We start from the raw sequence: 21,953 nt of genomic DNA on the forward strand, positions 1-21,953 counted from the left end.
CAGTAAAATATAAATTTTAAGTATCTAAAAACTGTACACAAGGAGATTTTCGAAAGTCGGATCGTGGTGAGATGGAATGCCTAAAATATATGTAGAAAAGTCAAGTTTATGTAGAAGAGCTCCGAAGAAAATCATGCATCGTTTTATCAGTGGCGGATTTATAGGGAATGGCAGACATTTATCACCTCTGAAAAAATATAACGTAAGAAGAAAAGGAACGATACTCGTCGCAGCCGTGTGCAACTTGAATTTATAATTAGTTATTTTTGCCTATGTGATATCCTATCTCTAACTCAYTCACTCAATGTAATTCTTCAAAAAGAATCGATCAATTTCGAAATTCATCAAATATAATAGATATGAAGCTTGTAACGTTTCGAAATTCAAGACAAAAAGTTGAGGAACACATCGATCCATTTATTCAGATGAAAATGGCGGCAGTACTGAAGTTGACGAAGAAAAACCCAGAATCTGCGACCGRCAAACAAAACGCTAAAATTTCTGCGTGAGAACTTGCGAAAAATTTGTACTAAAGGATCTCAGTGTACATTGCTTTGCTGCTTCAAGAAAAAGTATGTATTGAGAACTAAAGAAATGGAAAATCTTATTGATTGCAGGTTCCTTTTCGACATTTCGCTGCATGAAAACGTGGCTGAGGACGAACATGCTTCCAGATAGATTGATAGGCCTGGCGTTGCTGCACACTCATTATGACAATGAAGTCACTACATATGTATGTATATTAAGTTTGTCACGAAGTTTGTAACACCCAGAAGGAAGGGTCCGAGACCCTAAAATGTATACATATAAATGATCAGTATGTTGAGCTGAGTCGATTTAGCCATGTCCGTCTGTCTGTCTGTCTATCTGTCTATCTGTATATATACGAACTAATCCTTCAGTTTTTAAGATAACCTTTTGAAATTTTGCAAACGTCATTTTCTCTTCAAGAAGCTGCTCATTTGTCGGATCTGCCGATATCGCATCACTATAACATGTAGCTGCCATACAAACTGAACAATCAGCATCAAGTTCTTGTATGGAAAACTTTCACATTTGACAAGATATATTCACGAAGTTTGGTATATATTATGCTTTAAGGCAACAATGTTAGCTCAGAAGAAATTGTTCAGATCGGATTACTATAGCATATAGCTGCCATACAAACTGAACACATAGTTACTAACAGAAATGCACCTGTGAAGGGTGTTTATCTTCGGTGCCACCGAAGTTAACGTTTTTTCCTGTTTTCTATCCAATACATGAACTGATTAGAGTATTATACATTGCCATAAAGTATGTCAACCGCTCGTTAATTACATATATTACGATTTATAATATGTTTTTTTTTTTTAATTTAGGAGGATTTGATATGAGAAGGTCGACCGTGAAAAAATATTTTAATAATGAACAAGCGTTTTTGTTTAAGTACAGAAAATTTCACCAATTTATCTGCAGTAGTTTCTGAGAAAATAATTTTACAATTTTACCATATAAAATTCAATCTTCAATAACATTTACAAAAAACATTTTTCCACCATGATATTAAACTGTATAAAGGTTACTATATTTAGTATAATAATCTATATGTTTCAAGTAGTTTTACTGCTATTTCATCCTAATCTACTCTTTCTATTCATTTCCGAGGCCAACGAAAAAATATTTGTCAACCTAACCTTTCAGTGAGTTCATAAAACTATATAAATATTGTTTAAAACAACTAAAGTACCCTGAAACTTTCTTTCTTACCTATTAGTATATTATTTGAACGAATTTTAAATAAATTTTTGATAGCTATAAACACATGCTTTATGCATGGCCAGCATACTGTATGCCGCCGCGCGTGTTGTAACTTTTTCAATAATTTACAATAAAACTTTGTGAGCGCGCCACATAATCGCCATATACTTATACATACATATACATATTCATAATGGGTTTTCAATTTTTATTCTGAAGGAAATCACAYACACACACAGATACTTTATGTAAATATTATATATGTATATATTATGTTATTCCACATTTTTGGCTGACACCTGCGGCCATGACTTTTGCCGCCATTAAAATAGCTGTTGAGCGCAATTTTGTACTAATAAAAACACATATTCACACACTCGCACACACTCACATAAACATATGTGTGTGCGTTTTGTAGAAATTTAGCATTCGTTGTTTGTGTTATTTATTTTTTCCATGTCAACGGAAGGCGAACAGACCGTTGCGGCCGGAAGTTGGAGATCATGGCGACAAACAGCAAAAGCAACAACAAATCACGCGGCAGTGCCACAGTCGCAACAACAAGGATAACGGTGCTATTGCGGAGTGCRTCTGTAGCGAACAATAATAACCACGGTCACAGCAGAGCGCGACGGAAGTGCTGCCATTAATATAGCGAATTTGCCGCTGGGCTATTGTGCAGGAAGACAAGGGAGGTCAATTGTCGGTTAGTCGCTGGGAAATCAGTAGTCGCCCGTTTGGTCGTCAGAGTGGTATGAAAGTGGCCGCAATTATGCGGTTAAATAGTGCAACCCGAAWTTGCGGCGAGTGGCTTGAATGGCGAAAAAAGATGTGAAAAGTGCTGGAGGGCTGAGTGTTTGAGTGCGCGTTTGGTGGCGCTCTATGTACAATAGTTTGTGTATTCTTACACACATGCAGACATACTTTTCGTTTTGTTATAAGCTGTGCAAACGCGAAGAGATTATCGTTGTAATATTTTCATTATGCGCTGCATAGGAGCATATGTGGAGATTTTGTGCTTATAYAATAATTGCAATCGCATTAGGGTCAGATAATTTTGGGCGGGTAATTCAAATTTTTTAATCTTTATATGATTTTTTTAAATAGACGAATTAAAAACCCGAATTAAAGATATAACTATTATATAATAGTCTTAATAAATAAATAAATAAATAAATTTCATGTGAAAACTTGAGTTTGATCGTTAAGTTTGTAAAGTAACTAATGCTATAGTAGACCGATCTCAAAAATTTCTTCAAATATCATAACGTTACTTTAGCTAATGACAGTGTCCAAATTTCGTAAAGATATATTATCGAATGAAAAATCTCTCCATAGAAGCCTTTAATTTCGATCGTTCAGTTTGTATGGTAGCTATATGCTATAGTTATTCGATCTAAACAATTTCTTCAAATGTWACGTTATTTCTTTATATAATAATCCTAGCTAAATTTCGTCAAGATATCTTACGAAATGAAAAAGTTTGTCGTAGAAGCATTTAACTCTATAGTTCAGTTTATATGGCAGCTATATGATATAGTGGTTTGATTTGAAAAATTTCTGCAGGTATTATGGCGTTGTCTTAGAAAATAATCTATGCCAAATTTTATGAAGATATCTTTCGAAATAAAAAACGTTTCCATACAAGAACTTGATTTTGAGCAGGCAGTTTATATGGCAGCAATATCCTAAAGTATTCCGATATCGGCGGTTTCGACAAATAAGCAAATTATTGTGTAGCAAAAGACAAGTGCAGAACTTCAAATCGATACCTCATAAACTGACGGACTCAGTTAAGTTTCCTTCCAGGTGTTAAAAAGTTGGGGGCAAATGTTATATTCACTATATAAATATTCGGGCAAACTTAGTAAACATACACATATGTATGTAAGTATCTTTATAACTTATTATAATTTTACGAAACATATTTATTTCGTATATAAAACTTTGGTAACGAATATTACAATATCGTAATTCTTCCACCTCCCTTATGTAGCACATATGAATATATACGAGTACAACACTTGAGTTGCATTCTCTTGCGTTGGCTTGTGGCCGTGTAAATTAAAAGCAGTTGTGTGCAAAATTAATTTATTGCCAGTTGAGGTAAATTAATTTTTTACTTTTCACATTTTTGTGTGATAAATTACAGCTTGGGAATTCTTGTTGGTGGAATTTTTCCGAAAAATAATACAGAAAATGGAATATAAACGAACGAAAATGGAGAATATAATGTAGACAAGGTTAGTAAAAGTTAAAAAACTGTTAACTACTTAGAACACAGTAAGAGGACACATAGTAAAGTCAAATTTTATATGAAAGATATGTTGATTTAGAAATATGGACTGAATTCCGGGTATTGAACGATTTCTTTATATTAGCAAAATTTTTTGTATATGGTTGTTAAACTGTTAAAAAATATCGATCTTTTTTTAAAAATTACTGGGAGCTCATTTTTGTCACGCAACGATTCTCAATACTTCCTAAGAACCGCCGAACTTGGTAGGGGGGATTATATACTAAACTTACAGGCCTCAGCAACGAAACTTGAGTTATGCTTTGCATATAAATAACAGCTCATGCTAAAAGTGTTTCGGAAGGAAAGGCAATCTGCACCTACTCACCACATATGTATATTATTACGTATATATTACGTCAATTTGAAGTCATTACACAGTTCTGTCATAAAATTAGTTTTAAAATACCTYTTCCAATAATCCAGAAGTTTTTGAAAACATTTCTGGTGCATAACGATACCTATTACTGGATTTTTTAGGCGTTGTCCTKGTATATTTTCTAAAGGTCTCTTAAAAATATAAAAAGATATTTTTCAAAATGATTTTGTATGTTATGCAATATTTTTTTTGAATTCTTTTATATTTTCAGGAGCAATATTTGTGGTTTGGATGGCATATTTAGGTTTATGTACATAGATAAATGCATTCGAATTAAGTGATCTGGGGCCCTATTCGGTAACTCGATTCGTAAWTGTATTCCATGCGAAATTTGAATCTACATTATAATTATGCGAAAGTTGTTCCACCCTGTGCCAGAATAAATACGTATAATTTTCGTTTTTGCTTGCTACAAYTCAAAAGCTAACGAATTTTTTTGGATCAAAATTGGCTTGAAAATCCGAAAACCTAGTTACAGAATATAAAAAGTCCGAATTGGAGTAAGTTCTTTTTCGAATCGCGTTACAGAATAGGCCCCCTGGTGATCATGTTATCAACCTAATAACTAAACTATGATGTGGAAGCTGTTAAACTATCTAATGAATGACGCTCCGAAAATTTGCTGAAACCAAGAAAACCACTTTCAAGTTGGMCATCGATGTGATGCTCATTGCTTGCTTACCGTGTTGGGGTTCAAAAGGAATTCACTTTAAAAAGTCAAATGGTMGATAGGGAACACTGCTTGGCAGTTTTGAGGGCAAATACGTGATTCAATTCGTCGTAATCTAATGACGGTTCCAAATTTGTGTCTGAAAACCCATGGACTTTTTATCATGATAATGCGTTGTCACCTTTAAGCTTTAATGTATTTGACATTTTGAACTAAAACTCAACAAAAGTGATTCTCTAGCCAATTATTATCAGCCAGATTGGGCTSCTGTGATTTGTTTGCTGTTTTTGAAACCGAAAAATCCGCTTCCGGCAACGCACCATGCGTTCGTTGAAGCTATGCAAAGTCTCTGCTGAAGACACTAAATCACTCAGTGGGAGTGTTTACAGAGAAGACTGCGTCTCTTAATTTAGTGTTTTGATTTTCAAAGTATCGATTCGACATAAGATTTAAAGTTTATATGAAGTGATTAAATGTGCACTCTTCACTTGTAAATTATTATGGAGATAGCAGTTGCTCTTCACTTCCATTTGATTCAAGTAAACATAATTTTTTTTTTTTGATATTTTGGTTATAAAAAGAGATGTCACGGGAGTCTTGCAAACGTAAACATGATATTTTGGTGCAATAAAAAAGAGTTGCTTATGAACGAAACACAAAAAAAATATTTCACTTTCAATAACTTTATCCCTTTCCCGGAACTCAGATGTACGACAGGAGAACATTTCATGGGTTACATACAGTGAATTATATCGACGAAGAGCTTAAAGCTGATTAACACGATAGCTACACCAATAGCATAGAAAAAACATATATTTTATACCCTTTACAGGATAATGAAGCCCTAAATTTGTAACACCTACAAGGAAACGCAGGAGACTCTAAAGTAGTAGCGACTATCAGCACCTCTGTTTTTGAGAACGTAACAAATAAAGTGTCGTCGAAATCACTAAACAGTGGGGCCAGGAAAGGAGCTGTTTCGTCGGGTTCTGACCATAGAAAGAGGGACGTTAAGTGAGTTAGTTTCGGTGAGCATGCAAAGAGGTGATTACTGTCAAGCGGGGATTCATTTCATGCTGTACATATAKTTTTGCGAGTGTCTATTATGGCTAAGTAGGATTTTAACCTGCTACAATGCGCAGAACTCTTGCTTCAAGCGATAACTCGAGCTCTTGTCCTGCGCTAAGTGGTGATTGGGCTCAAAGTACGCCAATCATTGGAAGGGAGTAATGAAARTGTTTATAGCTAGGAAAATGTCTGCATCTGAAATGTGGTTAGTATATTTTTAAAGCTCGTCGACGTTTTGGAGCAATGTTCTCCGGTCCTCACTTAAAGTGAACTACAGGGATGGTTTTGAAGCATGCGAGCCGCACTTTGAAAATGTTTGATGGAAGACATCAAGAGACAACTTTTTATAGTCCGGAGTGCGGGGTTTGGGCAGGTCTGAACATGGGTCGAGGTAATTATTACCGATTGCCTTGTAAATTGCCCACAGCACATCTATGTCTTTGCCCAATTGCTACTGGTCAGCGATGTGGGTATTATGCTGCTGCTCTGTACTTTTGAAATAAGACGGTCGTRTGCGGAGTGAAGGAGTACAGACTTCAAATATAACTCATACTATCTTAAGATTGTGGCCATCGGAATTTTTACATCATCGCCGAAAATATTTGAAGTCCATTTTGTACTCCTTCAACCAGTTAGTAAACAGGGTAACGCCGTGGATATGACAGAAAAGTGTTTTATGCTCCTTGCAGTGAAACAGCGAGATAGTTTTAGGAGATAGGTGTTTGGAGCACATGCCATCAATTCCATTGCACGACGTCATTATCGTTCAATCATCCTAGTATGAGCTCATAGAACTCCTACTGCTGATTGCTGGGGTTTTCAAATGTAGGGATTAAACAGTAGTGGAGAAAAGACACAATCTGTTACCTCGAAATAATGYCARTTTGAGATTGTAGACTGCTCARATGGTCCAMCTCTTTAGTTTTGGATGGAGTGTTRTTTGTTTTATGGCCGAAAACAGCGTTATTTGGTTGACTGTGTCAGAAGATTTTCTGAAGTCGCGCTGGTGTTCGGCTAGGCTTAAATGATGCGCAAAGATCGGAAGTATTCAGACCTCAAGATTTTACATTAATCAAGAGTTTTCATTACAGGGAAAAAGAGAAGTATCAGACGATAAGAAYCCCGTAGGTATCCAGGCTTCCCAGTTCTCAGTTGTGAGAACATCCTGCCAAGTTTTTCAAACATTAGGTAGGTGTTGGGTGGTCAGAAACAAATTGTGGACCTCGTTGAGGTAGTATACTCCATCTGGGCTGATGAAATTGACGTTGATCAACGTATATGTTCGTAGGCATGTACAGTGCATTGAAGGTGCTCTCAGTGAATTCTGAACGGCTGTTTAGTTTAGTTTCTTGAATAGCAGCTATCGATTATTCATTACTATAGCATATAACCATACAAACCGAACGATCGAAATCAWGTGCTTGTATAGAAAACTTTCTCATTTTACGAGATATCTTCACGAAATTTGAATGGAATCACCATCTAAAGCACTAATATAATATTTGAAGAAATTATTCCGATCGAATTACTATAGCATATAGCTGTCTTACAAACTGAACGATCAAAGACATGTTCTTTTTTAGCAAACTTTTTATTTGTGAATTACTTTATAGCTTCGATGCAACCGAAGTTAAATTTTTTCCTTGTTTTCTCCCTGTAAACTCATCATGTGGCTGGAATCTATCACTAAAAGGACTCTCGCATATTTGCACTCATCTGTTTACTCAATGCAAACTCTTTTGAAAATTCGATTGCTCCCCACAAATTAGTAATAATCACTACGGTGTKCGAGTCAATTTAGCGCACACGTTTACTCCAGCAAAGTATTGCCTTAATTAAATTTCCAATTTCCATGAAGAAGCGAAAGCCTGCGCGCCAACACACACATTCATGTGCAACCAAAAGCGAACCATAAATGTCGGTATGTATATGTAAATGCGCGAGTATGTGTTGACCACAAATAAGCACTTTAATGCTGCACAAAGCCTATCTACAGCTGTTTGTTAGAGCACACACATGCATATACGCGTGTGTCTGTATGTGTGCACGCGTGTTTGCCGCTGCTTYCACTTACTAGGAGGGACAAACCACTGCATTTACGGCAACATGCTTCGGCATATTTGCAAGCCAAATTCGTTGCAGGTATATTAGATTGTGCATATAGACAGGCTGTGKCCGTGTTGTTGTAACAGCAGGTGCCCATTTTACGCGAAATGGTGAGAGACTGCCAGCGTTTAACGTATTAAGCGGGAATATTTAATGCAAAATCAACAAGGCCTCTGTTGGGCGGCGGCACACGAGGCACATATTGGAGTGCCAAACAACCGCACAAACCCATACACACATATGTATATATATTTCCATATACTCATCCACATCTCCATATGCACGCTACCACTGTGTATTACACACGCTCCGCTACATAAAAACAACAACTACAACAATGAGTAGCACAATCGCATCGCCAGCAGAGGCATTTAGTCCACACTGACCACCAATACTAATAGTCAACAATGCTGGGGGAGCGACATTGTCGTTAAGCACAGCAAATGAGTGCCAATAACAACAACAGCAACATTGCGTAAGTATATATCTGACTGTGTGTGTGGTACGCTATTAGCAAATGTTTGTTTGTAAGCCTGTTTGGAAGTTTTGGGAACAAAAGCATTTGGTCGGCTAAGTCGCCATGCACCGCTAGTTTGCCAGCGCTGTTGGTTGGATGGACAAGTCAACTGAGCTTACATAACTTGTCGGTCATAAGACTGGGTCATAGTGGTGTGGGTTGTTGCGCTGCTTATACATACATACATATATCTGCRCTATTGTTATGTAGTTAAAGCGGTCTGTGGACATTTTCTTTTTGTTTTTTTAGCGTAGCCCACATGTTTGACTGCCGCCTGCTGCATGCCTTTCGTTTTACCCGCATACATGCCAGAGTTGCTTGCAATTGACCTTGGAAATGGTCAAAGCAAACCGTGCTGGTATGTARTCGTACATTGGTAGTTGAATATAATTTAATAAGCGTACATACCCTYTTCTGCCTATTGTACATATTGCTATATTATATTGTAAGTTTTGTTTACTAATTGTATTTGTCATTATTTTATCAAAGCCATACCGAAATATGGATTATTGATGAATTCTAAATTGTATATTTAAGTAGATGTTTTACAAGCTTGGGCTGAGAACTCACAACTGACTGCTTTTGATTATGAACTACGGTCCTTAAATTTCTGATCTTTSCGAGCTTACATTACTGACATTTTATATTTTTTTGCAAAACTTGCGAAGGATTTTCGAATGATTTTTTGTGGAGGAAATAACGTAAACCAAGTAGAGGTACTTTTTAAATAGATTTGKTTTTGATAGATTTCTCAGGAGACCTGTCAGGTTGTCATGTTATTTTTATTCAGTRTTGTTTGTCATTTCAWTATGAAAAAATCATTCAACTTTATTGCGAAGATCCACATTCTGTAAAAATTATGTTTCGCGCGCTTTTCTGAGCGTACTATTCCATCATCATCMWTCTTGGGACCAAGTATTCATTMTTGGAAAATATTCGAACGAATAGATCAAGTGCCGGTGAGAACGTARACGTCAATGGCGAGCTTAATATAGCAGTCAATGGCATTTTAGTTATGACATTCGACAGCCTGTGCATCTTTACTCCTCACATGACCGCGATTATTGCCAAAGTACAGAGCCACAACAAAATCCTCAAGTCGCTTGCCGGCAGCACATGGGGTAAAGCCAAAGAAGCGCTGTTGGTCGTCAGTCTGCAGTGAAACGCAGTCGAGGAAGTTACAGACATGACAGGCACTGCTCTCCCGACTCAGCGGGATGTCCCTTGATGTYTCGCAGCGAACACCTGCAGAATGAGGCACGTATTCGTCCTGTTAAAGAGCATAATGAACTCCTCTTCGAGAAGTTTATGTTGGGGTGGTTTCGTAGAAATCCTTCCTCAACTACGTCGATGACGTAAAACAATGGGTCGACCAGACTTCAAACTTCAGATGCAACAAACTGCACAGTACAGACATTAACACCTTCAACGACTACCTTTCAGTGAATGGCGCACTTGCAGTCTAATACTAATACATTGCAGACAAAGAGCTCAAGTTGTGGCGCGAAACGAGAGTAACTYTCACATAGCTTTGTTCTGGATACTGTAGCATTTTAAACTCTTACKCATCCAGAATCGACCCTGACATCAAATATATGCCCAGCTGGCAACGATCCCTCACACGACACTAACCACATCTTTGCATGACCTGCTAACCCTACACCTCTGATACGCCATGATAATTAACTAYAAGTTTTTKATGCCTGAAATTGAAGCTCGTGATCTCGGCGACAATTTGTTTCTACAGGACGGTGCCAYTTYMCGCACATCGCATCAATCAATAGACTTATTGAAAGAATACTTCGGAAGGCAAATAATTTTCACATATCTCACYATTAGACTTTTTTCTTTGAGCAAAACCTCACCCTCACGAATGGGCCAGCAGAGACGTAGCCGTGAACAACGTTTTAAAGAGATAACGATGATAATCTTCAAAAAATAAATGCATAAGAATTTTCTTCCGAATAATAATAATTATTATGTGTTTTTTCTGTAAAAGTAGGGAACTTCGAAATGGTATGTTCAAAAAGTACTATTCAATCCTAATGAAAATGAGGGGTTCAAGTAAATATAAAATTGAATAACTAGATCAAATCTAGATAAGAAGGCAAATTAAAATTATCGAACAATTGCACCGTAATGTTTGTAAGGATTTTGAGTGAGGTGAGTTTTGTTCTTTTTTTAATATAAATAAATTTGTTTTTCTAAGAAAACATTATTTTTCATGATAAAAATGCGGCTTATACCTGCTAAATTCCATACAGCAAAAGGGCATTTATGTATGAAATAAAACAATAAATTTCAAATTTTCAGTTTGGGTTGCCGTAAAATTGAGATAGCTGAACCTTTAAAAATATCAAAGGAACATTTTAGACAATATATTATTCCTTGCTTCAAATGACAATTCGCCTGAAAGAAATTTAACGGYAATTAAGTAATAAATGTATACATATATTAAAAGAGTTTTCTGCGAAAAATTATGCAAATAAAATTTATGGACTTTAATAACTTGACAACGGTGAACCAAGAGATTAGCTATAGCTTACAAAAGCGTTTATGAAAACATCCAAAACAGTTCAGTGGATCAGAGGACATAACAAATCATTGGCATGGCTTTTCGAATATTTACTTTTTTGCCGTGCTAAGCAATCAGTCTAATGCTGTGGGTGGTTACGTAATTAGTATAAACGATGAAAAAGAAGAAGTGAACCGCATACAGTGTAGTGTTTATTTATGCTTTTGTGTCATATTTTGTCCGTATCTACTGTAAGGTTTGACATTAAAGTTTTAATGGCTTCGTCTACAAATGAAATTGTCGCTATTGGGTGTGAGTCCAATCCTCGTCTGGTTCAGGAAGCGCGATTTCATTCCCAAAAATTTACAGCTTGGACAGTTTGGTTTAACGGGCCCTAATTCTATCAAAATAAAACTATCAGCATAAGAAACAAAAAAGTTTCCATTTTTGCCAGGCTTTATGCAGGGCACTAAGGGCTCATGAAACACTTGTCCAACATGAGTATAGTCTCTTTTGCGAACTGGCGACTTTGCGCCATGGAACAAGAAACTCCAGAACACCTGATTCTTGGTCGCCTAGCAATTCTTAGAAGCAGGCTCAAGACCCTAGGTTCCTTCTATRTGGATAGGGATCACATCACCTCGGTCTTGCCAATCAAGCTCCTGAAATTGTTCAGAGTTCTSGATMWTTGTKGCCATATGTGATATWRGAGAGGSCACAATAGACCATATGTCGCAGTGTATAGCCTCAATTATTTTCTTTTTGTCTTAAATATGTTTTCCAGATGATTTTAGACTTCATCTTATTACTAGCTAGCTTTTTTAACATACCCCATATACAACTGTAGCCACAAAAGCTTCAAACAAATCATATAAATTTTTTAAAAGCTTAACCAGAACTTCTGCGACCTTTAGTATAGGCGTTTATTGATTAATATTTTAATGTTTTTCACCCGCGTGGGGAGAAGTAAGGAGAAAATTAAGAGTTATTGCATATGAAAGTAATATATAAATCTATTCTATTGGAATATTGATTTTTGAACTGAAAATTTCAAATTGTAATTATTGCATTTCATATATCATGCRCTAGTTTCCATGTATATGTATCTTGTGATTTTTGGTTTCTGCGCTGAAACTGATTTTACTAAAAAATATCGGTATGAAAGAATGCGCTTGTTTCATTTCCTCATTGCTATACTATGTATACGTGGGACTAGCGCAAAATGTCGTAACTACCTTGCCAGCTGCAATAAATTCACTTTAACCATGCCACAATATCGTAACCTATACCCTGCTCACTAACTGCATTGTCCGGCTTGCCAGCGCAACAACCTAGCGCCGTGTATAATTTCCCTCCACAAATGCGGTCCCCACTTTGCAATATAATTCTTTTAACAATCGGTAATTTGTGGTTTTTGCGGTCGCATTTTCAGTTGTTTTCACTTGCTGKTTTATTTATAGTACCGCTTTCGCGCACACAGTTGCCAACACAAATGTGAACACAGCCATTAAATGTTATTGTGTTGGTAGCAAGTTGACCGCTACAGCCTTTTAATTGCATATATTAGGGGTTTTTCGCATGGTTGGCTGGCTACCCGCCTGACTGAGTGGCAACGGCAACTGGCTGAGTTTCTGCATGAAATTGCACCTGGCCAGTTTCTATTATTATTTGCCGTGTTGTGCTTTTCATACTTTTATTTCGTGATTTCGTTTCACCGGTGTTTATAGCTTTTTTCACTTTCCGGTTACTTTTTCCGTCTATAATTGTTGATTGTTTTGTCATTGACTAGCGACTTGCAAATGAGTTTTGCTTTGTTCAAATATTCGCGTTTCAATTTCTTTACGTGAAAGTAACCCGTGTAAGTTGTTGCGGTGGTGAAATCATTCACTAAGYTAAATTGAAATARTTCACAAAGATAAGTTAAATTTATTCACCGAGTTAAGTTGATACAATTCACTAACTTTTCTCTTTAATAATTTACTGTGCGTATTGACCAACACTTACCTACCACATCCAGATAGCCCATTTGACTTTTCATTGGATCCGTATTTATTTGACACATATACCAGCCTTTATCATTCTCTTTGATATCTTTGATTTTCATAGTCCACGTTTTGTGTTCGGAATTCGTTATGCCGATGCGTTGATTTTTTGTAATCACATGATTTTGTATGGTCAAAATTGTTTGTGTATCTACGCGCAGCCACGCGACCTGAAATACATGAGAGACATTTTGTTAAAACTAGGGTGGAAAGTGAGAAGAAATACTATTCGTATAGATAGATATAGATCTTTAAAACTTATGTATAATAAATCCATCTAAAAAGATATATTCCCTAAGTTCACATTTCAGCGCGAATTTCATAAAACTTATTATATTTAATAATTATCAACAGTTTAGGAAGAGCATACTTTGAAGATATAAACGAAAATTTCTTTAAAATTCGGTGGGCTACTAATATTGTATATTGATATTCTATTACTAATTATAATTAATTATTCATATATCATAAAAACTCGAATGAGAAACATTAAAAAAATTTTGGGGAAGCTACAGTTATTACGAGAAATTTCCTATAAATGTAATATATTTATATTACTAAGTCTCCTGGCATCACTTCAAACTCAGTACACATCACATCTAATTTTTTTTTTTAAATTCTTCCTTATTTAGAGCAGTTCACGACATCCGGTCATAGACGAAGCATTCTTTGGGGAGCCGAAAAACATCTTTGTGAAGGCGAGCTAAAGTGAGAATAATATATAATCTCATATGATACATACATCCTATATATATTACCATATRACAATACTGAGTCGTATCATATCGTGTTATACTGCGGTATCACATAATATCGTAATTTTACATCATTTAACTCCCAATCATATTATAGCATAAAACTCAATTGTTAGCACTTGTAATCACATATAATATAAATCATGAAATCATATCGTAATATTTCGTATCATACCATACCATAGTATCACATAGCTTCGTAACAAATCAATGTATTTCATTATAAATTACATTTATAACATCAACACATATTTTATCATATAYAAAAATTCTTTTTTTAATCACACACAGCAGTTGACAGCTAATTAGAAATGCTSCCTTTTTTGAAGGTGGCTGRTGAGTACAATAATAAAAAATTTTGATATACYATACCATTAGTTATATTTCTAAAAGTATTGCATTGTTCGTGTTACTATATTTTTACTACTAATTTCACTATGTTTTGTAATGGTGAAGTTAAAGTTCTTTTTAAGTGCKATAGCTAATTAGAAACAGSTGTTTAAAGAATTGAAATTCCCTAAGRTGTTAATTTTTGTTAATAATATTATTGATTTCTGGTAAGAGKGTGTTTCACAGTTGTAGTTTAAAATGTATTATTAACGTTTTTAATGAGGAAACSCTGCAGCTGTACGCCCTWCGCAGCTAYATTTTTGACCTTCGCCGGTTTGGAATGATGTGCAAAGAAATTTGAAATGAGATCAAATGCTCAAAAAACATGCTTTGAATGTCCTTAAGCATATACAGAATTTTAAAACTATTGCAGGCAAAGAAAAAATCCAAAAAATTTCAACAGAATTATACAGCGGAATTAACACTATCTCCCGAAGWGAAACAAAAATAGAGTTCCACGTATAAACGACGCGTAGTACACCAAAAATAGCCCAAATACGGATGTGCGTTTTTGATGAAATTAGAACGCCATGRCAAGCTACAACATTGGTGSGCTRCCAGAGTCTTTTAAMGTAAATTTGGAAWCGATCWGAAGCAATATTAAAGTAAAAGACATAACCAACAAAATATTAACTGAAAGTAAGCAAGTTTTTGTCATATTATTATTTTTGTTGATAAAATATTTCTAATTAGCTGTCGCACTCCAAACGTTGATTCCACATGTTTTTGTTAAAATCTTCAGAACAAAAACGAATTTCAAAAAGAAAAAATTGTACTCTTACAGTTTAAGTTTAGCATACGTTTCAATAAAATAAGTGAAAATATAAGAAAAATACGTATCACATCGTACTACTTTGTTAATTTGGGCACAGTTCATCTACCTTAGGAGAGTAAAATAACCATAAAACTGTCTTAAAAACATTGTAGTATCATTTTCAAAGCAGTTAAATCATGAGTTTGCCATATCTCCACAAAATTTCTTTGATCATTCGTTCACTMAGCAATACCATTATTATGATTAAAGCCAACTCGTCTAGACCSAAACCGAAAACACAGGTGACCTGTTGTCTCATATGCAAATAAGTAAATGAAGTGAAAAGAATCACAGACAATTGGACAGGTAATGAATAAATTTAAAACAAACAAACAAGTGGAGAAACTGAAAAAACATACACACATACACACAAAAACAGGCGGAAATGCAAAGGATGTACACAATTACTTAAAATAAGAGATGTGGAGAAGGCAGTTGTTATGATAAACAAAACCAATTCTTGAAATGTAGAGGAGTTGGAGTGCTAAAAAGAACAATAATAATAAATGTGATGTGGAAAGAGTGCGAAGAGAAGTACATATAAATAGTAGGTAGGGAGGTGGAAATGAGAAACGTTAAGGGGGAAAAAATAAGCATAATCGACGGGTGTTGAGAACATAACTGAAAACAACAAAAATCAYAATGAAAAMACTTTGGTTTGCAATACTTTTGTATTGAGGAGCGGTTTCTCTATCCTACTATAACAAAAATAAAGATTATTACGCTTAAAGCAAAACAATTCAATGTTAGAACTGGTAATATTATTTGGTAAGCTTTAGAGAACAACCGATGGACAACGCAGATAAGATATGTTATTCTAAAGTCAAGTGCTTTTAAAAAAAATATAWAAAAACACTTCAGCCCAACATAAACATTAAATAATAAGGRAGCGCTAAGTTCGCATGAAACCGAAAATTTTATAACCTCGCAATATGTAAGGATCAAAAGCAGGAAAATATTTTAGGTGTAGGAAAAACTTGGTAGGGAGGATGGAGTCATGTGGAGTTAAGTGAGGAAAGTTCTCTGATTGATATTTACTTGGGGGCAGCTCAAGTAGCTCACGACTTCCGGTCTTTGACCAAGTATCCTTTGCTGCTGGTTGATATCCTCATTAGAGTACAATGGCCATATAAAAGAGCGCAAATTCGGTATGGGATTCGTGGTGGGTCTAGTCACAATCCACATCAAGGCGAGGTTCTTCAACATAACGCTGATTTGCGCCCACTTCGTGACGAAAAAAAGAACGATATGACTAAAGATTCTTTATATGAGCCCTTGAGAGCTGCTAGCGCCACGGTTTCAAAATCGTTTTTAACACCAGGTGGARAAGAAGATATCACAACAGTCGGTAAATTCAGCCTTCACGAGGAAACATCCCCAAATGGATTGGTCGACTTCGCCGGAGCCCAAAATATAGTTATCTGTAGTACTAGATTCCAGCACAAGAAAATATATCAAGCTACCTTGCTGTCCCCAGATCGAAAAACCACCAACGAGATCGATCATATTGTAATAGATGGAAGACACGTCTCCAGTGTTTCAGACGTGCGTACGCTCCGAGGTCCTAACATCGACGCGGAATAAGGTACCTTGTTGCAACCAAGATTCGCACAGGCTTCTGTGCAGAAAAAAAAACGCACGTCAACAAAAACAAGGAAGGTTCGGCGTCGAGAAGCTGCAATCACAACAAAGAGCCGACCGATTTTCTACTCGAATTGCACTCCTGCTCTCTGAGAACACTCGTCAACAACTCGGTATAAGGGAACTGTGGGACGGCATTTCAAAGGAGTTTGCTACAACCGAAACCATTGGTTTTCGGAAAGTACAAAAGAACAGCTGGTACGATGAGGAGTGCCGTGTCGCAGCGAAGAGAAAACATGCTGCCTACCCGACAACGTTACAATCAACCACAACACGTGAGGGATGGGTTACATACCGAGAGTTTAGGAGGGAAGTGGGATGCATTTGCAGACAAAACMACAGAGAGGCCGAAATGTGTTAGTACAAAGAGTTACAARCTGCCCGACAGAGGTACTACTTGAAAATTCTACGAAAAGATGCGGCGACTAATTGAAGGTTTCGAGGCCGAAGCATACTCCTATATARTCGCAGATATGGTCTAGTGACTAATACCCAGAGCGTCTGAAATTATGGAGGACGTTGAGCAATACCAAGAGCTCCGGGAGATTCGGTAAGGACTCTCAGGGTTGCTCGACGCTAAACGAGGTTTTATACAAGGCGATTTCGTACCGTGCGATTTCTTCAATCTACTGCTGGAGAAGAAAATTCGAGCTGCAGAGCTAGATAGAGAAGGTAGATATTCTATATCTACTATTCTGTAATAAGAAGCAGTGACTACGCCGCCTAGGTCATGTCGTCCGAATGGATGAAAGCACTCCAGTTCTGAGAGTATTTGATGCAGTACGCACCGAGAGAAGTGGAGGAGAAGGAAGGACCTGGCTATACTTGGAATTACCAATTGGCGCCAAGCAGCGAAAAGGAGGAACCACCGGCATGTTTTTGTAAACTCGAAGAAGAAAATTTGAAATTTATCGGGTCACTTTTTTAGAATTTGGTTTACACTATTGTCGGTTTAGTAAAGATCTTTACCTTTTATGAAAAAATTAWATAGCTTTTGATCACTGAAGGGGGTGTAGATTCTCAACAGTGAAAGAATTTTTCAAATCCGTCAAGTGGTTTCGAAAACTTTTCAGTTCAAACACACAAACAGTTAAACTGTTTCTCCTTATATTGTTAGTATACATAACTTTATATTTTGGTACTTACAAACAACCGTTGGGTGGGACAAAAACCATTATACCCTTTAGAAGCATGTCGTGAGAGTATAAAACTTGCAGTRGAAGAACTCTTCAGCTATTAAAGCCACAAAGAGCGAAGATCCACTTCATGTAAGTAGCATTGAGTTTAGTTTCTCTTGAATATCTAGAGTTGAATTCGCCACAATGAATTGAACAAATGAAGCATATGACTATAATAAGCAACAAACATGTTGTGTTTTTGTAATGAGAAAATAAAACCACACTTCTTCTCACTGAATAAAAGCTAAGAAAAAAGTGACAATACAAAACGGAAGTAAAACGCACGACAACARGAAGTTAGTAATTGCACTGGTAGGGAAGAAATTAATAAAACAAAAACAACAGTAATAATACAACAAAGCGCGTATGAAGAGCAAGAAAATATAATAAGCACAATAAATAAATATACGCCACAATAACAAAAGCAACAAGCAATTATAACAAAACAGGAAGAAGAAAAAGATAGAAGAAGGTAAAAGGAAGAAGAAGCAGCAGCAGCAGCAGAGTTGAAGCTTCATTGGTTAGCTCAAAAGACGGGTGGTGCGGCGCTTATGCGGTAGTGATTATGTGGCATGAATGAAATATGAAAAAGCATCAAATAATAATGACAAACAAAAGCAACAACAAGAACAACCACCTCAAGCATAACAAACTCTTCATAAACAATAAAACTCAACACACACACATAAACATACAAGACACACAAAATATTTTTTCCATCAACGGTTATATGAAACACTACCGTTTTACACATACATACGTATATAMACCATATACAAAACGGTCATTGTTGCGCTGTGGCAGGGCGCTGCCGTTCGCCTGTATACCGTTAAGCGCCATAAAATAAGTAATTACACCCATGAGCCTGCTCGATTATCTTTTTAAGGCTTAATTGAAGAAAATCATTTATGAAAACAAAATACCCACAACATATCCACTTATACGGCGTAGCACTACAGCAAGTTGTATCTTCACCGGCAAGCTTAACAAYTTGTATTTACACGAGTATAACAGTCGAGTATATTCGCTCATTATTACTTATTGTTTGTTGTTGTTACTGTACAAGCCGAAATTTAATGGTTATGTGGGTAAGAGTTGGAGTTGGTAAATTGAATGCGTTATCATGCGGTTAGTGGCGTGGTAGGGTGAAGTGGTTATGAATGTACKCGTAATATGAGTGTATGTGTAAACTATGTATATAGTATGAGTGCATATTTATAAGCATTTAGTTGAAATATGACCCTGTAAGAATATTTAATACTATACTTTGCCTTAGATAATAAAACTCGGGAGAATTTTTCCATGCTTCTTGTAGTTATATGAAAGTGCTCGATCGAAAACTTCAAATAAGGAACTTTTTTATGCAAAGAAATCTAAAAGACTTTATTATTTTATTTCAAAAAAGTAATTTCAATATTTTCTCTTGTAAATACTTCCATTAATATACTAATATTTCCTTAAGGCAGTGCTCTGTAAGTTGATGCACCACTGCAGTATTTTTCAAGCTGAGGTATTTGTTATTGCGAAAGCCGCGGAACTGGCCTCTAATACACCTGCAGGCAATTCCAGAATCAATATCTGGGTAGATAGCCAAGCAGCAATAAATGCAGTAACCTTGTATCGCATATCAGCCAGAAGTGTATTGGGAAGCAGGGCAGCAGTAGAAAGTGTTGTCAGAAGCTAGCAACTTCACTTCAAAGGCATAGAGGGCAATGAAATAGTGGACACGATTGCTAAGAATGGTGTACGGCTCGACAAAAGCATGGCAAAGAAAATCAAAACCCGATGGAATGAGCTAATAGGGTGCGAAAGTAATGTGCGAAACGGTAGTTCAAAAGTACACAGCATTTGATTGGAATACTAACTGGTTACAGCCTGGTGGAAACACATGCGCCCAGAATGGGACTCACAGTTAAAGAAGACTGCAGAAAATTTCAGGAGCAAAGCACCAGCTAAAGAATGAAGAAACTCTTATTATCTCTGTAAGCAACTGGGATCCCCACGGTATGTTACAGTGGAGAAGATATTGATGGTGAGACCACAGAGTCTGTTAAAATTCACGTCAAGGGCAGGAATTCTAAAGAATGAAAACAAAAAAAAAAAAAAAAAAAAAAAAAAAAAAAAAAAACAAAAACAAAGAAAAAAAATAGTTCTATTAATAAAACTATACTAGTACAACCCCTTAATTTGAAGGCCTGGATTAATGTTGTGTTTTAATACCCTCAACCGTGAACTTAGTACAAATATATATTACCTCGAAGTTGGTAGTACCCAGAAGGAAACTCGGATACCCTATAAAATATATACAGTACTTTTTGAATCTATCGCCGCCTGGTGGCGCCATTTATATGTAGACTAGTGCGTTAGAATCTGTTTTTTTTATCGATTGTCCAGTGAGAATTTCATAATATATTATCAATGATTGGAAGTGAAGTTATTTCGTTTTAAGTGTCAGTATGTTTGTGTTATCGGTGTGAAAATGAGCTTCGAACAAAAAGTCAACAGTAAATTTGGTTCTAAAATTGGTAAAACTTTTACCGAAACGATTTAATTTCTGAAACAAGTTTATGGTGATAATTGCCTATCCCGCAGCAGAACGCACGAGTGATGGTTTCAAAGTGGTTGCGAGGACATAACCTTCAACTTGTGGGTAAATCAAAATCCGTGATCACYGGAAATTCCATCGAAACTGTACGCGAATTCATCAAAAGTCAGCCGCAATCAAATTCATGGTAATGGAATTGAACATCTCCAAAACATCGATTTATCGCAGTTTGAGCAAACATTGGGAATTACGAAAGGAGGGTGCACGGTTTGTTCCGCACAAATTGACTAACAACCAAAAATTGCTCAGAAATCAACATTCGAGGGACGATTATTTGAACATAAATCTCATTTCAATCATTCTTTTCGGAAATGTGCATTTGCCCATGAAAGGAAAGCGTTATGCAAATGCAGAAGCAATTCAAAAGGCTTGAGCCGGCATACTGGCGGCCATACCGGCCAACAAGGTCGAGTACTTAATATTAATATTAATAGAAATGGTTCAAATTTTCAAGGAATGTTTTTAGGGTAATTCCAAGGAACTTTTATGAGATGATTGAAAAACAAAAAAATATTAAAGAAAGGACCTTTACACAACAATTAGTTATGCATAATGAATTTATTGTAAAACTGGAAGTGAACGGTCTCTAACTTCCTTTTGGATTTATAAATTAAGTATATATGTAGACTCCCATCAATAGGGCTGAATTTGCAACGTAGAGATAGATCCACATTTGAGAAATCTTATTGAAATAGGGTTAGAGAATTTTGCTTTGAAGGGTGTGATTTGATACAGAAAGAAGTTTATTTTGAACCATGCCTTCATCTAGATCACATATATGGAACCGTTTTATTTCGGTTTGTTTGAGAGATATACCAAAAAATTTTGCAAGGATGTTTCCTTTGGCATAGTGTAGTTTGATACCAAAAATAGGTCTAATGGGTTTATATCTTCGACCAGGCGTCATATAATAAAAAAAAAAAAATCTTCTGTCTTCTAAATATTTACTAAATATTTATATGGGTGCTTGTAAGATATATCTCAATAAAATTTATAAATATGTTTATCTTACTATACCAAATATTAAATGTAGCGACCACTACGTTACTCTAGGTTCATACTTGTTGCGATAACTCTTTACTACTTCTTATTTTTTAGTTTTGTCTGATATTSCTTGTCCGAACTAAATATAACCGCTAAACTCAAGTTTCATTTCAATTTCTACCAGCTTAGTGGTATATCTGTAAGTGGAAGCTTCTAAGTGTTTAAACCTTCCCCACAATGGGATCTAGCGTGG

The 21,953-nt window shown here is 36.0% G+C and overlaps 1 protein-coding gene across 1 annotated transcript in view; it reads right to left on the minus strand.

Annotated features, from left to right (window-relative positions):
- LOC108971001 (limbic system-associated membrane protein) overlaps nt 1–21,953 on the minus strand; it is an 88,374-nt gene that overhangs the window by 31,981 nt on the left and 34,440 nt on the right. Inside the window, exon 4 of the mRNA XM_018936768.1 lies at nt 13,296–13,503. Coding sequence (XP_018792313.1) covers nt 13,296–13,503 — 208 coding nt within the window. The remainder of the gene's footprint in view (nt 1–13,295; nt 13,504–21,953) is intronic.

The sequence above is a fragment of the Bactrocera latifrons genome, unplaced genomic scaffold (assembly GCF_001853355.1).
Source record: "Bactrocera latifrons isolate USDA-ARS-PBARC rearing strain unplaced genomic scaffold, ASM185335v1 scaffold_108, whole genome shotgun sequence".
In the NCBI taxonomy this organism is placed as follows: Eukaryota; Metazoa; Arthropoda; class Insecta; order Diptera; family Tephritidae; genus Bactrocera; species Bactrocera latifrons.